The sequence below is a fragment of the Cavia porcellus genome, unplaced genomic scaffold, assembly GCF_034190915.1.
Source record: "Cavia porcellus strain 051 isolate PalLab524CR breed Dunkin Hartley unplaced genomic scaffold, mCavPor4.1 scaffold_15, whole genome shotgun sequence".
NCBI lineage: Eukaryota > Metazoa > Chordata > Mammalia > Rodentia > Caviidae > Cavia > Cavia porcellus.
This window is the reverse complement of record NW_026947498.1, coordinates 69,245,290-69,267,754: the sequence shown is the minus strand read 5'-3', so window position 1 is coordinate 69,267,754 and position 22,465 is coordinate 69,245,290. Positions and strand designations below refer to the sequence as shown.

Below are 22,465 nucleotides of genomic sequence, written 5' to 3'. Positions count from 1 at the left end.
CCTCTGAAGCAGAAGATAATCCAACTGTGTTGCTTTAAGTCACTAAATTCAAGTAACTTATAGCAGCAACAGAACCAGACAGCCCCTGAATGACTGTTAATAAAAACAGCAGCAATTACCAATGTTTTGGGCCAATTAGACGTGCCAACGAAGATGACTGTAACACACTCTCAAGTACTTCCACTTCCTGTAATGATAACGTAACACAACTAAACATAAAATAAACCTTCTGGTGCTGAGTCAGACTTTTACTGAGGTATGCTTTAAATGTCGTATCTTTTTGCCTTATTTTTCTCACTGCTTAATGATGTAATGATTATAACCAAGATAAAAATCTTTGTATTGCACTCTGAAATAAATTTTAAATGAGAATGTTTTTCTATACTATATGAATTTAAGTCAAAGACTTTACTTCTTTTCCAAATGTAAAATGCCAATTAAAATATTTTTACTTATTTTTGGGCTCTTTTTAGATGGGATGTTTGGCCAGGAGAAGCCTTTTTTATACATTTAACAATTATTTACAGAAAGCAAAAAAATGTTCTACTGTCAGAATATGTATACCTGTACTTCTGTAAATGAAAAATACTTAGTCTACTTGAAGTTCAAGTAGCTGTTCTCACCTGTGGTCAAAGGTAGGTGTGTGATGCTGTTCAGACAGGTCAGGGTGAACCACGTAGATGATAATGTCGCCCCAGAAAAGAGGAGGAGGAGGATTAGTTTCAGCATACCACGGATAAAGTCTGCAAACCTAAAAAGAAACAAATTTCAATCGATTTTAGTTGGACTTTGTTATTTAAATTAAGGATTCAACTTTCATTAAACAACTGTTTACTGAAGAACTTTTCATGTATTCTTTTAATAGCTACTTATATTTTTGATGTTTAGTCGTTTTAGCTGACAAAGTTTCTTGTGTGTATGATGTTACTTTTTTCTTTATAAAACACACAAAATGTCATCTGTTTGGTATCGGTAACTCATAGGATAGATTTTGAGATTTTATTTTGCTTTCTTTTTAAAAAATTTTTTTTTTCTTTTTCGGTACTGGGGGATTTTGAGATTTTAAATGACAATTGTATTTTCTGTTTTTCTTTATTTCCTAAACATTCTATAATGAACACGTATCCAAGTCTTAGACAACAGGCTCATTAACTGACACAAACTTGCAGAGATAACTCACAAAATTCAAAGTCAGAGCACAGACACAAATGCCTACCTCACAGCGTGGGACGTGCTGCACGACCTGGTCCTACCTCTGCTCCTCACTGGTGACTGGCGTTCTGTGTACAAAGGTGCTAAGGTTGCTTCCTACAGCACTGGGCAGCCTTTCACTTGCCCCATCCGGCTGGAACCCTGGAACCCCTAGGGCCCCACATGGCCCACTGCTGCTTATGTCTCAGCTCATTCAGATCTCAGTGCGACTGACCCCCATGCTCCCTGAGCCAGCCCTCCCCATCCCACTCCACGTCCCATCTGACCCCACCACACTGCACTGTGCTGCTTTGGAAACTGTCATATTTCTGTATTTTTTTGTCTTCCCTACCAGACTATAAAACTTCCTAAGCATAAGAATACGGCATCTGGAATATTAGGCATTATTCTATAAATTTAGGGACTTCAATAGCATTCTGAGTTCTCAAAATCACAAACATTTTATGAATCAACACAAAACTTAAAGGCATGCCAAATATTTTTCTATTTTCTGACTGCTTTTCCTCACACGCAGGTGGTAGACTGTATAAAGCGCAGTCCTCTGGCTGACCCTATACATAATTTACTCTGTGCTTTAGGACTGTGCTTATTATAGAAATATTGATCCCATCTTCAATCTAACATTTACCATGTTTTCTCCACTTTGAATTTAAAAAAACTGATTATAATTTCTTTTGCAGTTATGTGGCTATTATTCGTAACACTTTCAATACTATTCTTTGTGTGGCACTTATTGACATCATGTGGTTAATCATCTTAGTGTCTTTCAGACTCAAATGACTTCCTATGGAAGCTGATGCCATCTTTTGGTGGGAAAAATAGATGCAGTTTTGCTCAATGAGGCTTGCTCTCATCTGCAGAAAAGTCTATGTATTCTGAAAAAGCTTCCACAGCTTACTAGAAATGTCCCTCAAGACAACACAGAACCCTCTGTTATAATTCCAAGTTTAGTAAACACGTTTCTGGTTTACATTTAGGGTATGCTGCAAGACAGCAGGTGACAAAGTAGGAGAGATTAAAACACTGAGCTGAACTATAAGAAACTTTCTCAGAACCTAGTCATGTAACAATAAACTGACCACTGTGGCCTGCTGTTTCATTTGTCTAAGATAGGATCTCAGTAAGAGATCAGGCTGGCCTTGAACTCACTATGTGGCCCAGGCTGACCTTGAACTTGTGGTGACCCTCCTGCCTCAGCTTCCTGAGCCCTCGCATTACAAAGATGTACCACCACACCTGGCCCTTGTTTGCTTGTTTCTTGAGATAGGGGCTCACTACGTATTTTAGGCTCATCTTGACTTTGGAGCCATCTTCCGGCCATCACCTGTTGAGTGCTGGGATCAAAGGTACTTTTGGAACCTACAAGGCAGTACCTTGAATACTGGTCTTTAGCAACATAACTATAAAACATTTACCCAAAATACAGGCACCCACAAGGAAAATCCATTCTAGGAAATTGTCAAAAAATGATGTTACAAAAATACTTTAAAACTTGATTTTAAGCTAAAGAAATTCTTTCTCTTTAGCTAAAAACACTCTTAACCTGGTTCTGATCACAGAGTAAGGGAAGAACTTTTTAGAATTTCCATTCCAACAATTAAAAAGCAGAAATGTCGTTGCTATTTTTCTATCTAGTTGTGCTTACATAGTTTAAAATTAAGGGGTTGTAGAAACAAAATGAAAAGGAAGGATAATGTGAGATGTCATTTTGGATACATAATGGTTCCCTCTTTGACCTGTTTGGTGTTCAGAAAGGTATTTGGTCAGTGATGACGTCCTATAACTGGCTTGGAGTTTTGGTTAGAAAATTAGGTATGATTGTTATCAAAATGTGACAGGTCAGTGTATTTCAGTACCAGAGAAATGATTTCCTCCAGATAATATTTCCCCATTCTGCTTCTTCAGTTTTTAGATTTTAGTCTTGTATTTTTCTAATTTACAGAAACCTCAAAGAAAGTGATTTAGAAGTTAGTGTCAATTTATTCTTTCATTATCCCAGGAACACTAGGCAAACTGTAAGGTCTAGATACAATATTATCCTGTTGTTTGTAATTAAGTATTTAGATAGTGAAGTGATTTACATGAACTTATTTGATTTCCCCAAATATGTAATCAGATCCCCCCCCAGTAAAGTTGATTGCCTAATTGTTTTGGTTTTTTTGGGGGTGGGAGTTAAACAAGGTAAAATGACTTGGGAAGTAAATGAATACAATCTCCTCAAAAACACTAAGAGTAGTTTCATAGTATTTTCATGTCACCAAAAAGTTTGACAGTTTCATACTTTTTTTGGAATAAATGAAACCCCTTTCTTTCTGATTCACTCTAAAAAGGCACTGTCATAATGGGTTCAGATCAAAGGCAGTCCAATGAAACTGGAAACATCCATGGACATTTTTCATCAAAATGGGTCAACCCAGGAATAGATGTGCCAAAAAAGACAGAATTTGCAGGGAATGTCTAGAGATGCTCTCACAAAGGGTTCAGCTCCTTTTCTTATTTCATGTTAATTACTGATTTGCCTTTATTATATCATCTTTCTTTGGGTTTCACGTGAAGATTCCGTTCTTTAATAATGTGCACAGGCAGCTTAATGACACTGGAATATACTTTCAGTCTAAAAATCACTTTAGGAAGGACCATTTCTCAGAAAGTTCCTCATAGAAGCCAGTTCTATCGTCTGCATGTGAATTTCTTGCAGCCTGAACGGTGCCCTTTTCTGACCTTAGCCTGCTGGACTTTCCTGTATTGAATGTTTACCGAAGGGAATCTATTTCTCCTGGGATTCTGCCCTCTTCTGTGTGCTCATGTTTGGTATGAAGTATTCTCACCTTGCCATAGCTATGCCAACAACACAGCCTCCAACTATAGACCAAAATCCAATCCAGCCAGCATCTACCTGCAAGCAAAGGAACAGACATATTTAGTGGGAGATTTTCATTTAGAAGAAATAAAAAGTTCTGAATAATCACTATGTAACAAATAAAAGGCAAGACATCTAGGAAATACTACTGAACAGAGTGAAAGGATTCATATGTAAATTAATACAAACCTATATAACTATGCCCTTGATTAACTTTTTATTGGAATATTTAAATCAAAATAATCAATGTCACTAAATAAAATATTTCCAGGCATATGCTACATGTACTAGGACTCTTAGGACAATGGGAAAAGGAGAGAAGATGATCACTGACTTCAAAAGGACCAACATAAATGAAACTCCTAGGAATTAATTCAGGTGCTAAAATATCTGACAATACCTAAAAATGTATCGATTTGGCTATACTCTTTTCAGAGCAATCTATAAATGCCACAATTCCTCATCACTTGTTTATCTCTAATAGTCACTTGCCTTCTTTCATGACTGATATTCAAATTTCAGTTTTCTTCACTGGTAGAATGGAGGAAATAAAGACTGTGTGAGGGTTAAACAGTAAGTGCAGTTGCTATTACTGCCGAAATTCTGTGTTTCTAACAATACTGGTGTTTCTCTTCTTTCACTTTCCCACTGCTGCCTGCTTATTATTTCTTTATTTCTTACTTCCAAACTGTTTTAATAGTTTCTGAAATGGTCTTCACAGCCTGTTTCGTGCTGTGTAGCCAAAAGATGCATGACACTGCCCTGCTCAGAAACAGCCACTGGCCACAGAGCAAAGTCCGAATTTGACCTGGCACTTGAGACAGCCCAAACTAACTTCTACCTTTCATTAATTTTTGAGTCATATTTTTCACTACTCTTGTGACAGGGACCGATAATTGTCCAATGGATGTTGTTTTCTGAGTACTTGCTAGACTGTGTCCTCACATCTCTGCCACCATGTGATTAAGTCCTCATAACGCACTTGAGCAGAAGGAAGGTGCTGCCTCCAGCTTAGGCTGCCGAAGACAGCTGTGTGCTCCCTGTTCCCACTACCTGGAGTCTGGATGCGGTCACCCAGGTGCTCCTATGCATGTACAGCAAGGTCCCAGGGACAGAACAGCTACAGTGTGGAAGCAGCCCAGATCTCTAAATCAGTGAGGGGAAACAGTTGTCCAAACTGTAACCAATTGTTCTGGACTATACATACTGCCCCATATTTTATGTGAAAGAGAAATTCTCTAAAGTGTCAAAATTGGAGGAGTCCATTTCTTATAGCAGCTTAGCCTACTCTAAGTAATACAATGACTGCATGCAAGTCTTTTGCTCTACCTGTATCTGCCACCAGAAGCAAACATACATATATAAATGTCTTTGGAGAAAGGTAACAACATTCTGAGGCTATATTATCGCTAGTTTTTCTTTTTTAATTTTATTTAAAGAAAGAATAAACAAAACAAAAAGAGTAGAATTAATACATAATTTCAAAGAAAAAATAAACAGTAAGAAATCACTAGTTGATAATTTCATATTGCCCTCTGACAAATAGTTGTTCAAGTTACAAAAGTGAAGCATACAAAGTGGACATTCAAACAGCGAGACTGCAAACAGTTCTGTTTAACTATCAAACAAAAACTTAGTAATATAGTTAACAATCCTACACACTTAAACATACATGCATATATTCATGTATGTTAAGATTAAACAAACCAAAGCAGGCTAAAAATCACTCTGAACAAAGAATAATAATATTGTTGGATTTCACATCATGACACTATGGGATCAGCACTGGGTACTGTAGTTTCTCTTTTTCTTCAAAGTAGTTGTTCATTTCATCATGTGTTATAAGATTAGTTCTCATAAACTGTTTATAGGTTCTACACATGCATGAGTCTCTACATATATTTTTATTCTTTCTATATTAGAGGGAGAAACAAAACAAAGTGAGACAAAACAAAACATATTCCTATAAACACATGAAATGAAAAAGTCATATAAAACCACAGTACAAGGTTTCTACAATGGTTACTATGTTGTCTCTTGTTATTTTCAATAGAATTGTCTATATCATCAGACATAGTATAATTGAATATAGCAGTACATAACAATATTAATAAAAATGAAACATTGTAGATAGTATAAAACTTCAAAAGCAGTAATAATCAACCAGAATGGGTACTGTAGTGAATCTTGTCATCTTTGGTGTAGTTGCCTATACTCTCAGACTTGATATTATCAATCGTAACAGTTTTAAATAAAATCCGTCAATACCAAACAGCAATCTAACAAACCAGATTCAACTAAGATCAGTCATAGTAAAACATGGCTTTAGATTAAGTTATACAGGGCTTCAGACTAAGTTAATAGGGAACTAAGGATGATTACCGTACTATATCCTGCTATTTTTGGGATAGCTGTCTGTGCCCTCAGATGGAGAGCAAGTAGTCAAAGTGGGACAGGATATAATCTATCTAAACAGAGCAGTGTGGGTAATGTGGGTTTTAAATCCTGATACACTATTAACAATATCTTCTGCCTTCTGTGTTGAGATTACTCCTCCCCTTTCACTTCCACAGGGTGCACTGTGCATTTCTGGGTTTCACCAACTCCCTTAGTTTTTAGATTGAGGGGGCAACCTACTATTTACCTAAGTGGTTCTGAACCTTCTCCCTCCTGGACTTGATCTCAAGTTGTATTCCATTACCTACAAAACCTATCTTTCCAACCTATCTGCAGGTGCTGGTTGAGTTGCCCCTATTACTTCTGGTTCCCCATCACATTCACCATTGTTTTCTCATATTTCATTTTCGTTCTGTAAACCATTTTTCAGGTTAATTATGTTTCCTATATAGAAGTTGGTAGACCCTGCCTCCTGATCTACTCTGCCTGTGTTTCTTTTTTTAGTGTATCAAGGCCATCTATATTAGAGATTATAGCCAACCTTTCCTGTCTCATTTCTGTTGTACTATTTTCCTGTCATTAGTTGTCTGCTTTTCTCCTTTATTCCACTTTCTGCTCCATTCATTGAGGCCTCGGTGCCACCGTTCCTGAAATACTGGTACTTTTTTTCTCTCTTTAGAATGTCCTGTAGGGTTGGGTTGGTGGTCACGAATTCCCCTAGTTCCTCTTTGTCTTGGAAGCATCTTGTTTCTCCATTAATTTCTAGGGAAAGTTTTGCAGGGTACATCAATCTGGGCTGGAGGTTATTTTTTTTCAGGGCTTGGAATACTTTGCTCCAAGCTCTTCTTGATTTGATGGTCTGTGTGGAGGAGCCTGCCATGATTTTGATGAGTTTTCCTTTATAGATGATCTGTTCTTTTCTCTGATAGCTTTTATTATTTTGTTCTTATACTGAATTTCTGAGATCTTGATTATTATATGTCTGGGTGTAGCTCTGTTTTGGTTGTAGGTGGCTGGAGTTCTGTATACCTCATATATCAGAATATCATTTCCTTTTCCTATGCTTGGGAAGTTTTCCTTAATTATTTCTGTGAATAGCCTTTGTATTTCCTTTGTTTTTACTCCTGCATCTTCATTCACATTCTTTATTCTTAAGTTATAGATCCTCTTGTCATCTTCTAGCCTTTGTATTGTTACTGCCTGTTTCCTTGTTATTTTTAAGAGATTTTTCCTTTCATGATTGCACATTGCAAACCTGTCTTCAAGTTTTGATAGTCTATCCTTAGTTTCTTTCAAGCAGTTTTGCCAGCTTTCAATGGAGAGTTTTATTTCCTGGTAAGCTCTTTGAACCTGCTTCAATGTATTCTAGGTTTTCTTTATATTCTTCATCGAACATTTCTCTTCTTTTTTTGTGTTCCCTATTCTTCCATTTGTATCTTCTTGAGAGGTGATTAGTATTTCTTTTATTAATCTACTTATATCTTGCTTTACTTGATTAAATATTTCACTTTTGAGCTCATCTGTGAGATCCCAAAGATACCTCTTTACATCCACTGATGCCGTGTCTGATATTGCAAGTTTGCTGCTCTCAGTCTCTTTTGTATTTTACCTCTCCTCGATCAATGTTCTCAGAGCTGGGGACTGGGGACTTTTTCTTGGTTCTTTCTCTGGTCATGTTTTTGGTTTCTTCCAAATAGGTGTATAGAGGAGGTCTCAGCCCCTTTCCTTGTTGGTTATGATTCTTCTGTAGTGCACTGACTAGGGTTTTCTGCCTTCTTCAGTTTGCTATTGGTCACTGAGGTGTAAGCAGGGGCAGCATATGCTGGTCCCTCCCCTCTGGGTCAGTCAACCTTCGGGGGCCTTCACTGCATTAGTGTGCACCGCGCATAAGGAGTTGGTTTGAGGCACCTTATTGGAAAGGTTTATTTCTTACAGTTTTTGGAGGTTTTAGTCCATATTCAGTTGGCTCCAAGGCAGGGTGGCATGGCAGAGCCACAGTTCAGGGCAGCTGCAAACAGTAAGCAGAAACTGGCAAAAGAGAGTGAGACACACCTTCTTCCTGCCATTACATTACATCCTGGCTCCACCTGTAGGCCAGTGTAGCACTCACACCCCCAATCCAAGCACTAGACAATGAACCAATCACAAATGCACAATGCAAATGCATGAGGCCTGGGGGCCACCAACATAAACCATGACATTGCATCTGTGCTCCTGTGTGATGAGTGCCCTTGTAACAGAGGCTACAGCACAAAGGGGCAACCTCCACATACAGAGCAATCCTGTGCCATGCGCCAGGTCTGCTAGGGCCTTGATTTTGGACTTCTAAGCCTTCAGAACTGTGAGAAGTAAACTTCTACTATTATCAATACACAGCCTGAGGTATTTTGTTAGAGCAGCCTGCACGGACTAAAACAAGTACACTAGATAATTTGGATTGGTGTTCCATTTGACAACTAAAAAATCTTTGAGGAAATCTACCTGAAGTCAATGGTCAGACAAGTTAACCCCAAATTACAGAGCCATGATCTAGGGTAGGAGGGAAACCCTGAGAGAAAAGCCTAATATTTGGAGACAGAATTCCCTGAGGAGTGCTTACTGATTTCAGAAAACGTGATTAAGGGCTAGGAAATTATCAATAGATTCACTTACATAGTAAAGAAAAATGATGAGTTTCACACCTGCTGTTGGGTAAGAAGGCCTTGTAAAAACCCTAGAGTTGAGGAGCTCTGAAGGGTTAGACCTTCACAGTGGGGGACACTGGGGGAGAACAGTATTCTGCCCCTTCAGCATTCAACTCATTTCAACATTAAAGCTTCACTGTAAACAGTTTCAATCAATGAATCAAGAATAAGGTGCTCCCTACACTCCTGCCAGAACAAACGTAAGTTCCTTCCGGAGGAAAATAGCATCATCTGGAAGATTAAATTAGCTCTATAACTTCCTATGTATCTGTCAAAAAATTGTCCAATATATAAAAAGATAAGAAAAGATGACCAAATACCAAAAACACAAGGGATCCAGATTATCCAGATTATGTAATTCTGACATATAGACTTTTAAAAGTTTTTAATAGATCAAAACAATAAAGATAAAGCATTTCTACAGAAATGTATAAATTATAAATAGAAGTAGTCAAAGTTTTATAACAAAGAGATAACCATTGTAACTAACTCATAGATGCATTTAATCATATGTTAAGAGCTGAAAACTGAGACAGTGAGTTGGAAGAAACACTAGGTAATAATAATATATCCGTCCAGTGCAGAGAAAGGTATAATCATGGAAAGTTAAGAAAAAGAGTAAGAAATACAGGGAGCAAGGATAAATGTTAATATGCACAGTTAAAATCTCTAGAAGATAAGTTAGAAAAAATGGAACATAAGTTTTGAAGAGACACTGGAGAATTTTCAAAAACTGAAGAGAGCTATCAAGCCATAGAATCAAGAACACCTACAAATCTCAAGTTGAAGACTGTCTTGGTTACTTTTTTCTTGTCACTGAGAAAAGATACCTGATGCCCAAAATGAAGGAAGGAACGGTTTATTTAGCTTACATTTTCTTGGTTTCAGTCCATAATCAGCTGGCTGCAAGGCAGGGTGGCACAGTACTAGGGCAACACTTCAAGGCAGCAGCCAGAGCAAAAGGGGGAAGAGCAGCCTCTTTTCCTCCCTTATACTGTATACAAGCCAACACCCCCCACCTGGGGCAGGTGTAGCCCTCACAAATTCTCTGTGCCTTTGTCTTGCACAGGATGAGGATATTCACAAAGTAAGGATCCTGGTTCCCTGCTAAGTATCTCAATAAAACTTCTAGACTTCTCAAGGTGACACACTGTGTCAACCATAACAATCCGCCCTTGTCAACTTGGCAACTAGACATATTTCTTTTAACCAGTCCAGATCAAAGGTATCTTTATTCTTAGCATCTCACAACTTGAACATCATAACACAGGATTAACAATTCTTAAGAACCAGTATTAAGTCTATTCTCATTATATTACATTAGAATCATAACATTATGTCTGTAGCCCCCCAAAGACTATGCATATCCCTTTATACAAAAGACAGTTAGTCCATCTGCAAGAGGTGCTACAGTCCTAACAGTTTCAGCACTGCTGAAAAGTTCAAGTCCCAAGACTCCTCTGAGATAGAAGGCAAACTCTTAGCTGCAAGGCCCTGTACAAATGAAAACAAAATTAAACACTTCCAACATGCAATGGCACAAGATAAACATTCCTGTTTCAAACATACAAATGGGAATACAAAGCACTGGAATCAAAGCAAGTCCAAAATCCAGCAGGGCAAACTTTTAAGTCCTGTAGTTGCACAACCAGCACCTGAAGCAATCTGTGGCAAATTGTGAGCTCCAAAGGGCATGTGTCGCTCTACCCCTATAGCACTTCTGGTTGTTGTAGCTTCCAGGGCTTCTTTCTTGGGCTGGCTTTGCTCTTCCCTTGCATGTTTCCTTTGATCTATGCTCTTAGCTTTTCCAAACTTCTGGAGCCTTGCATCTTTGGATTCACATACTGCTCTCCAAGGGGCACACTGCTTGGCCTCACAGGCCTTCTGAATCAGGGTAGAAACCTTTTTAGCCTGATGCATTCTCCATGTGCCTAAAACTATGTGCCATGTGGATGCTGCTAAGGTGTGCTGCTAGCCGGACAGTAGTCAGGCTTTCCTTTCTCTTGGCTGCAGGGGTCGAGTGCTTGGATCACTGAGCACTCTGAACCCGATTGTTAGGAGCAAATTCTCTATGACACCACCATTCTAGAAAATGGGTGGCCACCATCATTTTGTAAATTTGCGAGGCCTGCAGTGCCACTCTAGAACATGGCACTCTGTGGCTTTCTCCTCCAAGCAAAGTCTTTCATTTTTGCAGTTTTGAGGCTGCAAAGCGTAGAGACCTGCTGCCTCTTCCCGTGATGCCTGTAGGCCATCTCTTCTGTTTCTCTGTTCCTTCTCAGTAATCGAGGTCTCAGCTCTATCATTACAGTCCACAGATTTCTGGCCAAACTCACATTTTAAACCTGCTGGGCTCTCTGCTCTTGATTCACAACATGGATTTGGCTAAAAGCCTCCAACAATAGCCATGCTACTGCCTCAACATTCAACTGCCTTGAAATTTCTTCTGCCAGATTAATTAGTCCTCTGTCATCAATCTTAGTCTTAGACAAAGTCTCTGGACATGAGCTAAATACAGACAAACTTTCTGCCAAGCCATAACACACATCTTCTGGAGTCCAGCATCTAATGCAGTCCTTCCCACAGAAACCTCCCAAGCCTGGGTTTTACCAGCAGGATTTCTATCAGCCTTCTGGTCTTTTAAGCTCTGGCCAGAATCTACAGCCTAAGGCATTCCCAAGGCTCCTCTTTCAGATGACATCTCTAAAGCTTTCCAAACTTCCCACAACCATTCCCGAAGGCTGTCAGAACCATATGGTCAGGTATAGTCACAGAAATGACCGTACTTCACTGATAACAAATTCTATCTTGGTTACTTTTCTCTCAATGATGAGACAAAATACCTGACACCCAAAATGAAGGAAGGAAAGGTTTACTTAGTTTACATTTTTTAGAGGTTTCAGGCCATAATCAGCTGGCTCCAAGGCAGGGTGGCACAGTATAGAGGCAACACTTCAAGGCAGCAGCCAGCAAAAGCAGCCAGAGCACAAGTGGGGGAGGGCAGGCCACTTTTCATCACTCGTGTTGTATGCTGACCCCCCCCCCCCAGGTAGGTGTAGCACTCACAAACTCTCTGTGCCCTCCTCTGGTACAGGATGAAGATATTTACAAAGTAAGGATACTGGCTTCCTGCTGAGTCTCTCAGTAAAACTTCTAAAGACCAGGCAATGTATCAACCACATAAAAGACATTCAGACAGAAACCACCACTGAGTTAGCATCATACTAAAAACTGCTAGAGCCAATGGCAAAAAGAAAATCTTAGCAGGCAGCTTTTAATTTGAGAGCTAGTTTCTCAGTTGAAACAACGTATGAAAGTAGAACGATATTTTCCTTTTTATCGGCACCAGGGATTGAACTCATGACTGCCTGCCTGCAAGGCAGGTGCTTATGCCACTGAGCTAAATCCCCAGCCCCTAGAACGATATTTTCAAAGAAACAAAAGAAAGCAATTGCTAACCAATAATTTACTGCCCAATAACAAAATCTTCAAAATTAAAGGTGAAATGAAGACCCTTTCAGACCAAAACAAAACAGAAAAAGCTAAGTCTTACAGTCTTAGCCTATAATCTCAACTACTCTTGAGGGAGAGGCAGAAGGGCCATAAATTTGAGGCCAGTCCTGGCAGTCAACTGAGATCCTGTCTCAGAAGGAAGGTCATGGTGCTGGGATATAGTAGTGAAAAAGAATCCCTAGGTTCAATCTGTGAATTGTTTCCCCCCTAAACCAACTAACCAAAAATCCAAACAAGAGAATGCATCATCATCATCATCATCATCATCATCATCATCATCAGGCCTGTACAGCAAACAAACAAACTCGCAGTAAACAGGCACTCTCCTGACAGAAGAAAAAATGATCACGGAAGGATGAAGACAACATGAGTACATCTGAGGGTGAATCTAACTGAATACTGACTATGTAAACAATAAAATAATGTCTTCACAGTTAATATATGTGAATTATGGTAATCATTGTTGATTTCATATTGTTTTGAAGTCCTGTGCCATTTATGCTGGTTTGTTTTGATTGGCTCTATTGTGATAGTTTGCTTGGTTTTATTCTCTTTAAAATAAAATAAAATTAAAAATATGATCTAGCACAAAAGATGGAGAAAGTTAGAAAATATCATTCTGCTTTTCATATGGAAAGTTAGACTGCTGATAAGGACTTTGTATTGTACCAGATAGGTAAAAATTCTATTTATTGATTGATTGATTGATTGATTGTATTGTTAGTCTCCCCAATCTATTTTATTTCAAGGATAAAAAGAAAAAAGCAAGAAGGCAAAAAGCAAGAAAGAAGAGGAGGAGGAGGAGGAGGAAGAAGAGAAGAAAAAAAAACCAAAATTTCAAAACATGTCAATTGGGCAGCAATGGTACATATAGTATGCACCATCATCTCCAAATCATTCACCCAGAGCACAAGGCATCTGCACTCAATTGTCCAAACAATTCCAGCCAAATTTTTCTCTTCAATGAACTCAGAGAAATCAGTAGTATAACTATCTTAAATAATTTTTATAAATATGTACATTATATACATACACATATACATGCTTTTTCTGTCAGTTTCTCACACTAGTGAAACAATGTTTACGCATGTGTCTTATTTATTTCACTAATGAGTATGTTCCCAAGTTGCATCCATTTACCTATACAAGTCTCCAATTTATCCTTCTTTATGGCTGAGTAGTACTCCATTGCACAAAATATATCTTTTATATCCATTCCTCAGTTAACAGGCATTTAGGTTGTTTCCAAGATCTATCATAAACTGTGTTGTTATAAACATGGGTGCACATATATCACTGCAGTATGTTTTTAATTCTTTTGAGAAGATACTATAAGGAGTATAGCTGGGTTGAATGGGCCTTCTAGACCAAGTTTTTGGAAGACTCTCCACACTGCAGCGTCTCCATGGTTGCATCAATCTGCATTCCCACCAACTGTGGAGAAGGGTTTGCTTTTCACCACAGTCCCTCCAGCATTTGTCACTGCTTGATTTCTTGATAGCACCCGTTCTTTCTAGGTTGAGGTGGAATCTCAGTGCTGTTTTAATTTGCATTCTCAAATGACCAGTGATGATGAACATTTTTTCACATATTTATTTGCTGTTTGTATTTCTTCATCTGAGAAGTGTATACTCATTTCAGATTCCCCCTTTGGATTGGGTCTTTAAATCTGGGAAGACTGACTTTTTGAAAGTTCTTTGTGTGTTCTCAATAGTAATCCTCTGTCTCAGGTACAGCTGGCAAACATTTTCTCTCATGTTGTGGGCTGACTCTTCACTCTGTTGGTGATTTCTCTTACTGTGCAAAAGCTTTTCAGTAGAGTAAGATCCCAGTTGTTGATTCTTTGTGATAGTTCTTGTGCAACTGGGGTTTTGTTCATAAAGTCTTTGCCTAACCAATATCTTCAAGAGTTTTATCTACTCTGTTTTCCAACAGATTTAATGTTTTTGTTTTAACAGCAAAAGTTCTAATTTATATGCGATACTGATATATCAAATATGCATTCTGTACCTTTCATGGTAACCAAAAACAATAAAAGAATTTATAACTATCAACCTAACAGAAGGGGAAAACAGACTAATAATAAAAATATTTAATCAATTCAAAAGATAGTAGGAAAGAAGAGAAAAATAATATACTGCAGCAAACAAAATGAAAACCAATAGCATTATGGTTAAGCTAGATCCAAGTTTATCAGTAATTACATTCAATGTGAATGGATTAAATACTCCAATTAAAATGCAACGTATTAGACTATATTAAAGAAAAAATATTCTACTTATAAAATGTATTCAAGAAAATCATGAAAGTGAAAAAAATGTAAAAAGATAAACCAGACATACAAATGCCAACCAAAGGAAAGCTGGTGTAGCCATGCATGGTGTGCATGATCCTGTCTCAAAATTTTACAAAAGGCTAAAGATGTAGTTCAGTACCAAGGCCCTGGGTTCAACTCCCAATACCACCACTACCACTACCACATACACACAAAGTAATGAATAGGTTTCAAAGCATAAAGAATATTTCATACAGATTACATAGATAAAAGTTTTAATTCACTGGTAGGTTTGACAACTCTAGATTCATGTGTACCTAATTATATACTCTTTAAACATTTATAGCAAACACTTGCAAAAAACGAGAAATATACAAATTTAAAATAATTGTGGAAAGTTTCAACACATCTCTCATTAACTGACAGATCAACAGACAAAAATAAAAACATAAAATAATTAACAGAATCAATTTAACTGACTATATTCAGGAATTATACGAAATAATTGACCACACACAAGGTCCAAGTATTTAAAAATACTGAAATAAAAAAGTATACCCTATGAACACAATTATGTAGCTTAGATAGGAAGAAAAACAACTAGAGAATCTAATAGATTAAGAAATTTCCCTATAAACAGGCCATGGTTTAAAGGAGAAATAATTATGGATACTAGAAAATGTTTTAAATTTAATAATAATGAAAATACTACTTAGTAAAACTTATGGGATGAAGGAAAAGGTCTGTTTAATAAAAAAATGTGTAGCCTTGAAGTGACCATATTAGAAAAGCTAATGAACAAGGATCTTTATCAAAAATTAGAAAAAAGAGAGTAAGCACCTCCCTAAAAAAAAAACCCCAGAAAATAGAAAAATATAAAGATAAATAAACAGAAGAAAAGCATTCAATAAAAACCCATTGGTGAAACTGATCAAGGACAAACTAAGAGAAAATATGAGTGAGCCGGGTCTTGGAACGACTCGCCCTGGAGACCTGATCACAGCGTAAGAGGACAGACACTACGAAGACATGTCTGCCAATAATTTAAAAATTGAGAAACGATAGAAATGTACAACTTCCCAAAGCTGACAATGAATATGAAATCAGAGCAATTTTATAACTATTAAAGAAACTGAATCTATATTTAAAACCTCTTAATAAAAAACCTTATATTGCTTAATCTGGGAATTCCACCAAATATTTATGAAAAACAAAAGATCAAAACCACAAATCTTGGGGCTGGGGATTTAGCTCAGCGGCATAAGCACCTGCCTTGCAAGCAGGCAGTCGTAAGTTCAATCCCAAGAAAAAGACCAAAAAAAACCAAAACAAAACAAAAAAAACCAACCAAACAAACAAAAAACCCCCCACAGATCTTACACAAGCTTTCCAATAACAGAAAAGGATGGAATATCTCCTCAGTTGTTCTTTAAGGCCAGTAAAAGCTGACTGCTAAAATCAACAAGGATAGGACAAAAAAGAAAAATTATACCAGTTTCATTCATGAATGTAACTGCAAAAAATGAGTAAACTAATCCAGTGACATACAAAATGTGTAACAGACCACTGACAGGTTGGGTTTAATCCAGGAATACAAGTTATTTTAAACTAAGGAACAAAATTTTTACTTTCATTTCACTTGATTTAAATTTCAAATTTAACAGTCTTATATAGCTATAGCTCTCATACTGGACAAAGAAGTAGTACAAGATAACACAGAGAGATATATTCACAAATTTAGAGCAAGTACATGTTTAAAAAATCTTTTTTTGCTTTAGTCTTGTTAAGTTCAATATCGGCTGATTCCTTCTTTTAAAAATATGGGTCATACTTTTCTAATTTTTTGCATATTTAATGTTTTCCTAAAACTGTATTTTGTATGTTGTGGATGATAAAAGTGGAGATTCTGGATATTTTGGTTTTTCTTTAAAGTGGCTGACTTGTTGTTCTAATAGTGGGTTTAACTGCTGGCTGGCCACTCTGAATCTGACTGCATATGCTGCCTCTGTGCTTTATTAGAGTAGATAAACAGAAATCTCTATTTCTATGTATCTCTGTTTCTCTAGCCCCTCTCTTTCAGAGGGATCATGTTCCAAACTGTTTCCTCTGTAGAGTTTTGCAGGGCTTTGTTTCTGGTGGTTTTAATTAGAGTAGGACTTACTCTACCTAGGGTGTTATTCCACAGTTGCTTCCCTAGTGTCTCGGCAGGAGCCAAAGATTTAATTAAGTGTTAATGAGGTAGCATCATATTAGCCGGCCAGAGCTCTAAGGTACTGCTTGACCTCTACTATCTTTCTTCTGCTTTCAACTCAAAAGCAGTCTCTTAGGTTAAGCCTTTAGCAGCTCTGCCCTGATACAAATGATAAATGGGCTCATTTATCAGCCAGAAATTACTGGCCATCTTTCTTCTCCTCAGCTCTCTTCTTTATGTATCAGCAAAATACACTACACTTACAGGAACTGACATCACTATAATAGCATACAAATGCATAGTAAAAATGTCTAAAATGAAAAAAAACACAATCCATTGACCAAGTGTCAGTCATGATGTGTGAGGAACTTCATGTACTGCTAATAGGTCTGTAAACAAATGCAACTGCTTTAGATAAGCTTGGCCTCATCCAACAAAGTAGGAAGACACTAATAACCAGAAATTCCACTCCCAGATATGTCCAGCAGGGATGCTGAAGGGAGGCACATGTTTGAGAGTATTCACACACCACTATTTGTGCAGTCAGAACAGTCCAATGGTTCATCAAAAGCAGAATGGACAAACCATATATTCATGCAATGGAATATTCTATCATACAGTGATTTCATCCACTTGCCCCTCTAAATCTTTCTCAACCCTTCCTACCATGCTATGTGCAAGCAAAGACAAGGAACAGGTGGGGTTAAGCATGGTGAAATGGTTGTTTTTAATTCATCATTCTTTTTTTATTTATTTTTGAACCAGGGATTGAACCCACAGCCTTGCACTTTGCCAGACAGGTCTTACGCCATTGAGCTAAATCCCTGGCCCTTGAAATGGTTCTTTTTAAAGAAATGAGATACCCTTTTTTTTTAATGACCAGTTCTTTTTTTTTTTTTCTTTGAGACAGGTAGTTTAAGTTCACTATGTAGACCAGACTGGTCTTGAACTTGCAGTGATCCTCCTGCCCCAGCTTTCTGTATGCTGGGATTAGAGGCACATACTACCATGCCCAGCTATGGGATACCCTTTTTCTAAGATCAAAGAAAAAGTAACAAGTTAAATGCAGGAAAAGTAATATATGTGATGATGGCATCAAACTTCCTCATGAAGTCTGAAAATAAATGTAGTCTACAAAACTAGTATTTATTCATTGTTTATTTATCAGCATTATTAATGTACCAAATGAAGTATAACATCACGCCTGTTATGAAGTTTTTTTTTTTTTTTTTTTTTTTATATAATGTAGTTCGGGTTGCCTTTGGACTCACTATGTAGCCTCAAGCTGACCTTGAACTCCAGGCAATCCTCCTACTTCAGCCTACCAAGTGCTGGGATTACAGGCGCAGCTCTGTTACCAAGTTTTTACTGTTGCATAACAGTCTTGCTTTTGCAATAATGATTTGGGACAATGTTTTACATAGTCTTTGAAGCTAAATTAAGAACGTGTAATCAGTATTTATAAATTAAATGAGCCTAAATACCTATAAGAAATAAAATACTTACTTGACTGACATGCACTGGTGTTAAAATTAAGTCCAGAACTCCCGACCAGCCAGCAAATACACCGAGTGGTATAGCATATGCTAAAGCAATCATCAGAAATCTCAAATTGCTATAAAAGGGAAGAAAAAGCATTACAAATTAACAATCTAGAATTTAAACCATCACTCATGGAATATGAAACTGGAAACACTAGAATCAGAAACAAAAAAATATTTTTCAGCTTGTTATATACTCTAGTTTCTTTACTCAAGTTTCTAAAGTTCAATATAATCAAGTTTCTTTAAATTTTTTATTTGTATAAGAATAATTTTTTCTTAATAATGTTTAAAATTGCCAATGTTTACTGTATTATATTATTCACTTAGTTATCAACATGTCTTCATAGAATGACTAGTCCATCGGTTCACTTTTAAAAAAACTCATCTGAGAGGATAATTTACTGATTCTCTGCATGAATAAGGAAAAAGCAAAGATTTAACAGAAATGTATAGCTAGCTTTTATTTTTTATGTATGTTTTAGGACCGGGGATTGAACTCACAATCTTGCGCTTACCAGGCAGGTGCTTGTGCCACTGAGCTAAATCCTTGGCCTGTTTGCTAGTTTTCAATTCTTAGTAGCTTTCCTTTTTGTTTTCTTCTTACTAAAGATTTTATTAATAAAATAGTTTAATAGTTTAATTTGCAAGGAGTGAAAAATCACAAAACATACAACACAATTCTCCCTCTTACTTCTATTTAGCTTGTTCCACAATTACCAGTGTGTAGCTATGGGTAACTGCTCCAAAATATCAATATAATAAGCCAATGCACATATACAAGGATGACTGAAAACTATAGTGAATGATTAAATTTTTAAAATGTATCATATTTAGACACATTGCCCTTAACCTTCTTCAAAATACTTTCCATCATTCTTGCCACTTTCTGAAGTAATTCTGGAATTCTTTTGTGCCTTTATGAGGTATGCTTAAAAAATATGGCTATTGTTGTTGCCAAGTGCCACCAACAGAAAGGGAGGCTCATAAAAGCTGATGGTATATTCTCATCCAACTTCTTCATCAGATCTGGCATTGTACAACTTCTGGCTCAAAGTCAAAATGACCATGAAGGTTAAGTGTTTTGAACTGATTCAGACACTGAGGCAGCCTTGATAACACAGCTAAACACATCCACAAAGTGGACTTCAGAAAGCAGCAGGAACACAGCGTAAGTGTGTTGAAAGCAAGGGGGATATTTTGAGGGAGATTAATTGCAATGTCTTTTAGGGTAGTAGTTTTTAAAATTTAAACACACCAAATTTTTCAGGCAAACCTCATCAAACACATTTTTTTCCTCCAATCTTTTACAAGTGACAGCATATTACCATATTACAATCATGGGCTAAACCTTCTTTGTTGGTACTGCTGGGGATCAAACCTGGTTCCTTGTTGTATATGTTTGGCAAGTGGTCTGCCATTGAGCTATTTACCTGCCTCCTTAATCTGGCTCCTCTAACTTGACAAGTTCTGTGGCTTTTTCTATAGTCAATGTACAAAGAGGTTCTTTGTTCATTCTTACAGCTGTATATATCATAAATTCATTCAACCACACTTAGAGTGTGTCTATCTACATATCTATGTATATAATTTTATTCTTTGTCCTTACAAAGCCATTTCACATTTAAGCACACTCGTATGCTTGATTTCTAGATACCTAATTCTTATGCTGAAGAGTATGTGTATTTCTAACTTTTTTTTTTTGTACCATGAATCAAACACAGGACTTCGTGCTTACTAGGAAGGTGCTGTGATACTGAGCTATATCCACAGCACATATTTGTAACTTTAACAGATAATAGTAACTGCCCTTTATAGAAATTGTATCTCTAGCCTGCGCTGCAGTGGCATTAGTCAGCCATCCCTGGCCCAGAGAGCATTGGTGAGATCTCCTTGGGCTGAGCCATGCCCCTGGTTGGGACCCAATAGCCAAGGACAAAACTGTCCTGACCCTGTGATGTCCGCAAAGCACAGGCTAAGTTACTGAAGGCACTTGCGGGTTGACTGGCTCAGAGGCTAGAGGCTAGCCTATATCGTCCCTGTGTGCACCTCAGATAACAGCAAATTGGACAGGGCAGCAAAACCCCAGTCAGCACACTTCAGAAAATCTGTAAGCAATATGGAGAGGGCCAGGTACCTCCACAACACACTTGTCCGAAAGAAACCAGAAACATGACAAGAAATAGAAATAAAAAAACCCTCCAGCCGCTGACCCTGGGAAAATAAGCCTGGGAGAGGTAAATACAGAAGAGACCAGTGCAGCAATCATGCAGTATTAGCCACAACATCAGTGGACATAAAGAAATAACCTTCATGACCTCACAGATGAACTTAAAACAGAAATTCTAATCCAAGTGATGCAAGATATAAAAAGATTAATTAAAGAAATGCTAAGCCCTTCCCAAGAAAACACAGATAGAATAATGGAGGAACCCAGAAAAGGAAGAGAAACCTCTGATGAAGAATATAAACAAAACCTAGAATACATGAAACAGATCCAAAGAGATTACCAGGAAACTAAAAACTCCATTGAAAGCTGGCAAAATGCCTTGACAGAAACTAAAATTAGCCTTTTGAAACTTGAAGAGAGATTTATAATATGTGATCATGAAAGAAAAGATCTCTTAAAAATAACAAGGAATCAGGAAGAAACAATTCAAAGGCTAGAAGATGACAAGAGGATCTATAACTTAAGAATAAAAAATGTGAGTGAAGAAGCAGGAGTAACCACAAATGAATTACAAAGACTATTCACAGAAATAATTAAGGAAAACTTCCCAACCATAGGAAAAAGAAATGATATTCAGGTAAATGAGGCATACAGAACTCCAGCCACCTACAACCAAAACAGATCTACACCCAGACATGTAATAATCAAGATACCAGAAATCCACCACAAGAACAGATTATTAAAAGCAGCCAGAGAAAAGAAGCAGATCACCTGCAAAAGAAAAATCAAAATAACAACAGACTTATCAACACAAATTCTCAAATCAAGAAGAGCCTGGGGAGAAATAGTCCCTGAAAGAAAATAACTTCCAACCCAGACTGATGTACCCAGAAAACTTCTTTCTCAAAATTAATGGAGAAATAGATATTTCCAAGGAGGAAACAAGTAGGAACGGTGGGAGTTCATGGCCACCAATGCAACCCTACAAAAAATACTGAAGGACATTCCAGAGAAAGAGAGAGAGAGAAAAAATACCAGGATTCCAGCAACAGTGGCAGAGAGGTTTCAATGAACAGGGCAGACAGTGGAATGAAGGAGTAAAGTGGACAAATAATAGCAGAAAACAGAATAGCAGAGATGAGGCAGAGAAGGAATTCGTCCTTGTACAGCGGTCTTATATGTCTTTTTCATTTCATGTGTTTATAGGAATGTTTTGTTTTGTCTTGCTTTGTTTTGCTTCTCCCTCTAATAGAGAAAGGATACAAATACATGTTAAGACTTATGCATGTATAGAACCAATGAACAGTTTATGAGAACTGATCTTATGACACATGAAGAAATGAACAAATACTTTGAAGAAAAAGAGACAGTACGGTACCCAGTGCTGATTCAGAAGTATCATGATGTGAAACCCAGCAATACTATTATTCTTTGCTCAGAGTGATTTTTTGTTGAACAGAACTGGCTGCAGTCTCCCTGTTTGAAACCCCACTTTATATGTTCCACTTTTGTATCTTTGAATAACTATAAGAGGACAATATGTATTTCTTACTGTTCATTCTTTCTTTGAAAGTATGTATTATTTATACCCATTTTCTGTTTTGTTTAGTCTTTCTTTAAAT

General features: G+C 37.3%; 1 protein-coding gene across 1 annotated transcript in view; it reads right to left on the bottom strand.

Annotated features, from left to right (window-relative positions):
• Slc49a4 (solute carrier family 49 member 4) overlaps positions 1 to 22,465 on the bottom strand; it is a 111,636-nt gene that overhangs the window by 32,454 nt on the left and 56,717 nt on the right. Inside the window, exons 5-7 of the mRNA XM_063225086.1 lie at positions 18,639 to 18,747; positions 4,041 to 4,108; positions 624 to 751 (exon numbers count right to left, since the gene is read on the bottom strand). Coding sequence (XP_063081156.1) covers positions 624 to 751; positions 4,041 to 4,108; positions 18,639 to 18,747 — 305 coding nt within the window. The remainder of the gene's footprint in view (positions 1 to 623; positions 752 to 4,040; positions 4,109 to 18,638; positions 18,748 to 22,465) is intronic.